The sequence below is a fragment of the Cherax quadricarinatus genome, chromosome 48 (genome assembly GCF_038502225.1).
Source record: "Cherax quadricarinatus isolate ZL_2023a chromosome 48, ASM3850222v1, whole genome shotgun sequence".
Classification (NCBI taxonomy): Eukaryota; Metazoa; Arthropoda; class Malacostraca; order Decapoda; family Parastacidae; genus Cherax; species Cherax quadricarinatus.
Genome location: NC_091339.1, coordinates 6,437,481 through 6,446,919, shown reverse-complemented (window position 1 = coordinate 6,446,919; position 9,439 = coordinate 6,437,481). Strand labels below are relative to the sequence as shown.

The 9,439-nt window shown below is 37.3% G+C and overlaps 1 protein-coding gene across 4 annotated transcripts in view; it reads right to left on the bottom strand.

Moving 5' to 3' along the window:
- Positions 1-7,848: 7,848 nt before the first annotated feature.
- The window catches only part of LOC128696198 (neural-cadherin-like), a 703,451-nt gene continuing 701,860 nt past the window's right edge, over positions 7,849-9,439 (bottom strand). For all 4 annotated transcript variants that reach the window (XM_070094825.1, XM_070094826.1, XM_070094828.1 and 1 more), the window contains one exon: positions 7,849-8,065. In XM_070094825.1, coding sequence (XP_069950926.1) covers positions 7,864-8,065 — 202 coding nt within the window. In that variant the 3' untranslated portion in view covers positions 7,849-7,863. The remainder of the gene's footprint in view (positions 8,066-9,439) is intronic.

Here is a 9,439-nt window from a genome sequence, read left to right as displayed (position 1 = left end):
ATGTTGTGCAGATGATAAGAAAGAGATGATTGTGGATGTTATGAATGAGAAGAAGCTGGATGTCCTGGCTTTAAGTGAAACAAAGCTGAAGTGGGTGGGAGAGTTTCAGTGGAGAGGAATAAATGGGATTAGGTCAGGGGTTTCAAATAGAGTTAGAGCTAAAGAAGGAGTAGCAATAATGTTGAAGGATAAGCTATGGCAGGAAAAGAGGGACTATAAATGTATTAATTCAAGGATTATGTGGAGTAAAATAAATATTGGATGTGAAAAGTGGGTTATAATAAGCGTGTATGCACCTGGAGAAGAGAGAAGTGTAGAGGAGAGAGAGAGATTTTGGGAAATGTTGAGTGAATGCGTGGGGAGTTTTGAATCAAGTGTGAGAGTAATGGTGGTTGGGGATTTCAATGCTAAAGTGGGTAAAAATGTTATGGAAGGAGTAGTAGGTAAATTTGGGGTGCCAGGGGTAAATGTAAATGGGGAGTCTTTAATTGAGCTATGTGTAGAAAGAAATTTGGTAATAAGTAATACATATTTTATGAAAAAGAGGATAAATAAATATACAAGGTATGATGTAGCACGTAATGAAAGTAGTTTATTAGATTATGTATTGGTGGATAAAAGGTTGATGGGTAGACTCCAGGATGTACATGTTTATAGAGGGGCAACTGATATATCGGATCATTATTTAGTTGTAGCTACAGTTAGAGTAAGAGGTAGATGGGAAAAGAGGAAGGTGGCAACAACAAGTAAGAGGGAGGTGAAAGTGTATAAACTAAGGGAGGAGGAAGTTCGGGTGAGATATAAGCGACTATTGGCAGAAAGGTGGGCTAGTGCAAAGATGAGTAGTGGGGGGGTTGAAGAGGGTAGGAATAGTTTTAAAAATGCAGTATTAGAATGTGGGGCAGAAGTTTGTGGTTATAGGAGGGTGGGGGCAGGAGGAAAGAGGAGTGATTGGTGGAATGATGAAGTAAAGGGTGTGATAAAAGAGAAAAAGGTAGCTTATGAGAGGTTTTTACAAAGCAGAAGTGTTATAAGAAGAGCAGAGTATATGGAGAGTAAAAGAAAGGTAAAGAGAGTGGTGAGAGAGTGCAAAAGGAGAGCAGATGATAGAGTGGGAGAGGCACTGTCAAGAAATTTTAATGAAAATAAGAAAAAATTTTGGAGTGAGTTTAACAAGTTAAGAAAGCCTAGGGAAAATATGGATTTGTCAGTTAAAAACAGAGTAGGGGAGTTAGTAGTTGGGGAGATGGAGGTATTGGGTAGATGGCGAGAATATTTTGAGGAACTTTTAAATGTTAAGGAAGAAACAGAGGCAGTAATTTCATGCACTGGTCAGGGAGGTATACCATCTTTTAGGAGTGAAGAAGAGCAGAATGTAAGTGTGGTGGAGGTACGTGAGGCATTACGTAAAATGAAAGGGGGTAAAGCAGTTGGAACTGATGGGATCATGACAGAAATGTTAAAAGCAGGGGGGGATATAGTGTTGGAGTGGTTGGTACTTTTGTTTAATAAATGTATGAAAGAGGGGAAGGTACCTAGGGATTGGCAGAGAGCATGTATAGTCCCTTTATATAAAGGGAAAGGGGACAAAAGAGACTGTAAAAATTATAGAGGAATAAGCTTACTGAGTATACCAGGAAAAGTGTACGGTAGGGTTATAATTGAAAGAATTAGAGGTAAGACAGAATGTAGGATTGCGGATGAGCAAGGAGGTTTTAGAGTGGGTAGGGGATGTGTAGATCAGGTGTTTACATTGAAGCATATATGTGAACAGTATTTAGATAAAGATAGGGAAGTTTTTATTGCATTTATGGATTTAGAAAAGGCATATGATAGAGTGGATAGAGGAGCAATGTGGCAGATGTTGCAAGTATATGGAATAGGTGGTAAGTTATTAAATGCTGTAAAGAGTTTTTATGAGGATAGTGAGGCTCAGGTTAGGGTGTGTAGAAGAGAGGGAGACTACTTCCCAGTAAAAGTAGGTCTTAGACAGGGATGTGTAATGTCACCATGGTTGTTTAATATATTTATAGATGGGGTTGTAAAGGAAGTAAATGCTAGGGTGTTTGGGAGAGGGGTGGGATTAAATTATGGGGAATCAAATTCAAAATGGGAATTGACACAGTTACTTTTTGCTGATGATACTGTGCTTATGGGAGATTCTAAAGAAAAATTGCAAAGGTTAGTGGATGAGTTTGGGAATGTGTGTAAAGGTAGAAAGTTGAAAGTGAACATAGAAAAGAGTAAGGTGATGAGGGTGTCAAATGATTTAGATAAAGAAAAATTGGATATCAAATTGGGGAGGAGGAGTATGGAAGAAGTGAATGTTTTCAGATACTTGGGAGTTGACGTGTCGGCGGATGGATTTATGAAGGATGAGGTTAATCATAGAATTGATGAGGGAAAAAAGGTGAGTGGTGCGTTGAGGTATATGTGGAGTCAAAAAACGTTATCTATGGAGGCAAAGAAGGGAATGTATGAAAGTATAGTAGTACCAACACTCTTATATGGGTGTGAAGCTTGGGTGGTAAATGCAGCAGCGAGGAGACGGTTGGAGGCAGTGGAGATGTCCTGTTTAAGGGCAATGTGTGGTGTAAATATTATGCAGAAAATTCGGAGTGTGGAAATTAGGAGAAGGTGTGGAGTTAATAAAAGTATTAGTCAGAGGGCAGAAGAGGGGTTGTTGAGGTGGTTTGGTCATTTAGAGAGAATGGATCAAAGTAGAATGACATGGAAAGCATATAAATCTATAGGGGAAGGAAGGCGGGGTAGGGGTCGTCCTCGAAAGGGTTGGAGAGAGGGGGTAAAGGAGGTTTTGTGGGTAAGGGGCTTGGACTTCCAGCAAGCGTGCGTGAGCGTGTTAGATAGGAGTGAATGGAGACGAATGGTACTTGGGACCTGACGATCTGTTGGAGTGTGAGCAGGGTAATATTTAGTGAAGGGATTCAGGGAAACCGGTTATTTTCATATAGTCGGACTTGAGTCCTGGAAATGGGAAGTACAATGCCTGCACTTTAAAGGAGGGGTTTGGGATATTGGCAGTTTGGAGGGATATGTTGTGCATCTTTATATGTGTATGCTTCTAGACTGTTGTATTCTGAGCACCTCTGCAAAAACAGTGATAATGTGCGAGTGTGGTGAAAGTGTTGAATGATGATGAAAGTATTTTCTTTTTGGGGATTTTTTCTTTTTTGGGTCACCCTGCCTCGGTGGGAGACGGCCGACTTGTTGAAAAAAAAAAAAAAAAAAAAAAAAAAAAAAAAAAAAAAAAAAAAAAAAATTATATATATATATATATATATATATATATATATATATATATATATATATATATATATATATATATATATATATATATATATATATACATATATATTAATTTTTTTTTTTTTTAAAGTCAGCCATCTCCCACTGAGGCAGAGTGACCCAAAAAGAAAGAAAATCCCCAAAAAAGAAAAAACTTTCATTATCATTCAACACTTTCACCTCACTCATACATAATCACTGTTTTTGCAGAGGCACTCAGATACAACAGTTTACAAATCCCTCCAAACTGCCAAAACCCCAAACCCCTCCTTTAACCCCTTGAGGGTCCGTGCCGTTGATCTACGGCTTTACATTGAGGGTCCAAACGGTACATCTACGTCATGAGCTCAGCTCACTCAGATAAGCGGTGAGCGGTAAATTTTGGACTTGATATGAGAGAATACATCTGTGTGTTGTTAGGTAAGACACATATGCAACAGTTAGGTATCTTTATTTCGAAACGTTTCGCCTACACAGTAGGCTTCTCAGTCGAGTACAGAAAAGTTGATAGAAGCAGAAGATACTTGAAGATGATGTAATCAGTCCATCACCCTTGAAGTTTTGAGGTGGTCAGTCCCTCAGTCTGGAGAAGAGTATTGTCCCATAGTCTGAAACAATATAGAGTTGAAGTGAGAGGATGGAGCCTTATATAACGCCAGGAGGCGAGATGTAGGCCACTAGTAGAAGTAAGAATGTCGTCGTTGGAAGGTCAGGTCCCTCTCAAATCCAGCCATTCTCACTAGTAGAAGTTGATAAAGTTGATTTCAGGTCTGTACCAAGATACCCTTGTGTTGCGGTGTCTGACAGAGTGAACATTCAAATGGTATAAAATACCGACAGGTTGTTAGGTAAGACACATATGCAACAGTTAGGTATCTTTATTTCGAAACGTTTCGCCTACACAGTAGGCTTCTTCAGTCGAGTACAGAAAAGTTGATAGAAGCAGAAGATACCTGGCATTATACAAGGCTCCATCTTGTCACTTCAACTCCATATTGTTTCAGACTATGGGACAATACTCTTCTCCAGACTGAGGGACTGACCACCTCAAAACTTCAAGGGTGATGGACTGATTACATCATCTTCAAGTATCTTCTCCTTCTATCAACTTTTCTGTACTCGACTGAAGAAGCCTACTGTGTAGGCAAAACGTTTTGAAATAAAGATACCTAACTGCTGCATATGTGTCTTACCTAACAACCTGTCGGTATTTTATACCATTTCAACAATACATCTATGTGGTATGTGTGCACCATATAAAACAAATCCTGCAGCACACAGTGCATAATGAGAGAAAGAAACCGAGACCATAATTTTCGATTAAAACAGCAACTTTGCAGTGTTTTTTTTTGTATGTTTTTTATAGTTGTATTTCCTATTTCTTGGTCTCAATTGATAGTATGGAAGACATATTACAGAAATAGAGATGATTTTCATTGGTTTTAGTAATGGAAATGGCTTGAAACTGACCTCAAAGTAGAGGAAATGTTAAATTTTTGCTGATGTTCAAGAGTAAACAAATGACGTCACACGTCTAATACACACCAGCTGGTGGGTCTAATATACATTCACAAATATGCTGATATTATTTATACAATTTCTACAATATTGCATAACAGTTAATCTTCTATTTTTTGGTTTTAATAAAAATTCATTATGTGAATAAAAAATCAAAATTAAATTCATTTGTAAAGCCTGAAAACGTAACTAATGAACAGAGGAAATGTTAGTTTAGTGCCAGGAATGCCTGCATTGTTTATTCTGGACCCTATTTTGAAATTGGAGTATTTTGAACTTTGCATTAAATTGGCCAAATTACCAATTTCCAATCACTTTATTTTGTAGTTGAAACAGTTGACTTGGCGAATTCTTGTGCTCAGTCGATAGAACAGAGGTAATACTAGTGAAATAGCTAAGAATTTGGTCGACTGGAGTAATGTAATTGGCCTAAAATGGGAGTCAAAATCCGCAAAATCGCCAATGCGTAAATGTTGCTGACACATGAAAATTCGCGAGAACATAATTCCCTCAATTTTCCATCAAATTTCGTATTTTTTTATTTTATTACCTTCAGAAAAAGATTCTCTACCATTTTATAAGAAAAAATAACAAAATTATTTTTTAAAAATTCTTGGACACTGGTGCACCCTTTGAAATTTGGCCTCTGGACCCTGAAAGGGTTAACGTGCAGGCACCGTGTTTCCCACCTCCAGGACTCAAGTTTGGCTAACCTGTCTCCCTGAATCCCTTCACAAAATATTACCCTGCTCACACTCCAACAGTTCATAAAGTCCCAAAAACCATTAGTGTCTATTCACTCCTAACACCCTCGCATATGCCTGCTGCACGTCCAGGCCCCTTCCACACAAAACCCTCTTATACCCCTACCCCTCTACTACAGATTTATACACCCTCCAAGTTATCCTACTTTGCTCCATCCTCTCCAGATGACCAAACCACCTCAACCCTCTGAATAAAACTTTTATTAACTCCACGGCACCTCCTAATTTCCACATTATGAAGTCTCTGCAAGTTTACACCACATGTTGTCCTTAAACATGACATCTCCACTGCCACCAGCTTCCTCTTTGCTGCAGTATTTACAATCCATGCTTCACACCCATATAAGAGTGTTGGTACCACTATACTTTCATACATTCCCTTATTTGCCTCCATGGATAATGTTCTTTGTCTCCACAGACTCCTCAGTGCACATCTCCCCTTTCTCCCCTCATCACTTCTATGGTTCACCTCGTATTTCATAGACCCATCTGCTGACAAGTCACTCCCCAATACCTGAAGACGTATATTCACTTCCACCATACCAACTCCCTCTTAAACATTGGCATTAATATTGATTTTAACAAGTAAACCAAAGAAAAGAACCTCATGTCAAGGAAATCAATTGGCAACATTGTTATATAAAGATTCTTTGAATATTTTGGCTTTTGAAATTAAGATGATGGAACACACAGTATTGAAGCCATATTTCTTCAACCTTTTCAGGGTCCAGAGACCAAATTTCAAAGTGCGCACCAGGGTCCAAGAATTTAAAAAAAAAATGTTATTTTTCTTATGAAATGGTAGAGAATCTTTTTCTGAAGGTAATAAAACAGAAAGTACAAAATTTGATGGAAAATTGAAGAAATTATGCTCTCGAGAATTTTGATGTGTCAGTGATATTTACAAATCGGCGATTTTGCCAAATTTGACTCCCATTTTAGGCCAATTACATTATTCCAGTCGACTAAATTCTTAGCTATTTCACTAATATTACTTCTATTCTATTCATTGAGCACAAGAAATCGCCAAGTCAACTGTTTCAACTACAAAATAAAAATGATCGGAAATTGGTAATTTGGCCAATTTAACAAAAAGTTCAAAATATTCCAATTTCAAAATAGGGTCCAGAATAAACAATGTAGGTATTCCTGGCACAAAACTAACATTTCCTCTGTTCATTAGTTACGTTTTGAGGCTTTACAAATGAATTCCATTTTGATTTTTTATTCATATAATGAATTTTTATTCAAACCAAAAAATAGAAGATTTACTGTTATGCAATATTGTAATAATTGTATAAATATCATCACCACACTTGTGAATGTATATTAGACCCACCAGCAGGCATGTATTAGATGTGTGAGGTCGTTTGTTTACTCTTGAACATCGGCAAAAGTTTAACATTTCCGCTAGTTTGAGCTCAGTTTCAAGCCATTTCCATTTCTAAAACCAATCAAAATCATCTCTATTTCTGTAATATGTCTTCCATTCTATCAAATAAGACCAAGAAATCGCAAATACAACTATAAAATACATACGAAAAAACACTGCAAATCCGCTGTTTTAATCGAAAATCACAGTCTCAGTTTTTTTCTCTCATTATACACTGTGTGCTGCAGGATTTGTTTTGTGTGGTGCACACATACCACATAGATGTATTCTCTCATATCTAGGCCCAAATTTACCACTCACAGCTTATCAGAGTGAGCTGAGCTCATGACATAGATCTACAGTTTGGACCCTGATCGTAAAGCCGTAGATTTACAGCACGGACCCTGAAAGGGTTAAATATGGCTAATTTCATTAATATTAAAATTTACAAAAAATATTTTTAGGCCTGGAAACTAAATTGTCTAAAGAATTAGAAGGCACAATATCATGACTGGAACAATACACAAATAACCCACACTTAGGACTACATGTGCAACTAGTCAATGGTCCAAGTTGGACTGAAATGTTGTCATAAGTATCTTTCTCCTGCGTACGGGTTATTTGTGTAAATTGTTTACACATTCTTTGGCTAGATTTCAATGTGAGTGCCAAGTGCTGTGTTGCTGAACAATAACTGCTACCTGCCTCATACTCACCAAAGTGAAGAGTGAGAAATCAAAATCCATATTTGGAAGTTTTCTAAATTCAGAGTTATTTCGTTGAATACGAGAACTTTCAGAATTTTCTTTAATTCAAACAATCACCAGGTATCAATTATACCAAAAAATAGAGAAATTACTGTCAAGTACTATACTATACTAAGTACTATTTGTTAATGAAAGTTTAAAGACTTACCTCAACTCTGACTGTTAAGTTGTATTCCTTTATACTCTCATAATCTAATGGGTGGTTGACCTTGATGTCGGCCCAGGTGTCACCATTGTCTGGACGTTGTTGCAAGTAGAATGTATCATGCTTGTTGGTCTGTGCTGTGGAGCCTCGGATGATTCGATAGAACACTACTGGGTTATCCTTTATACCAGAACTGTAGTAGTATCGTTGTACCAGGGTGGGAATGATGGTCACATGTTAGCTTTTGAAGTAGACTAATTAAATTTTTGGCTAATCATTGAACAAAATGGTTAGTAGAAATTCTATATTTACATTTTTCTCAAACTTGATTTATCAAAACCCATGTCAGTTTTCATGAAAACAAACTGTACACAAAAAATAAAAATGTCTGGTTACTAAGTACTAGCTGAGCTAATGTTTAGGATTCCTACTACCTATATCTAATGCAAAATGTTCTCTTGGACATCTTTCTTTTAACTAATATATGACTCTTTCTTAGATGCCACACTATTTGACTATTTTTATATAATCTATTTGACACTAGTACTGTAAGCAAAGACAGAGCTAATGTTTCATATACAGGACTGAAAATGCAGCAAATATTCTGATACACAGTACTAAACTTGACTGCTGCATTAACTACTGTGCTCTATTTCCGAGTTAGCAACTATTATGCATCGGAGTCCAAAGTGCACTTCCTGCTCAGTTGATCTACAATGTGCATCTACTAAAGCCTAGAGTGTGTGTCTGTTATTCAGAATGTGCCAAAGATCTTCTGCCACAATTGTGCTGTACAAAGTGTCACTTCAACATCCTTATGATCCAAGAAATACTCAGCTGTCAAGGGAAATGTTTTAAGCAACTAATGGTGGGATAGGTATAAGTTTACCTCAACAGCATTAAATCATCTTGGAAGATGAGAATTTAAAGTGACTAAGGTGAGACCTATTACTTGGTTAGAGTGAGGCCAGATCAGATGGGTGCATCTTCTATTCCACTCGTACGCATTTTGCCGAAACTGGTGCTATTTAAGGCCAAAACGATCTTGACTAAATAGCTCCTGTGAATGGTATGGGCCGCCCAGCCTCTGTCCAGCCTAAAGAAACACTGCGGACCAAATCCTCAGCAAACTGAAAGTGCTATAAACTACAAGAACGGTGTCTTATGACAAAAAAAAAAAAAAAATAGCAACCAAACGAAAAGTCACATCAGCATAATAATCATAATGATTCATTTACAGGCACTGTACAGATAATAGCAACAGTAAAGAGCAAAACAAAAAACTGCACGTGCCATAACAAGAGACAATGAGCTTTGCTCAGATTCTTGCCGAGATTCTCTCTCCCTCATCATCATACATATAAGCATTCTCTGAACTAAAAGACAACCAACAAACTTTGGAAGCCTGCTTGTATCTTAGACCCTCAAGCCCTATGCCTAATTCACTAATTACTAATAAACCCTACTAATGCATAACTCCGGGCTACAGTTTAACCATTTCAAATAAAAAAGACAATACGTACAATAAAAGAAATCTTTAATATAATTTCTAACTATATATTTCCAT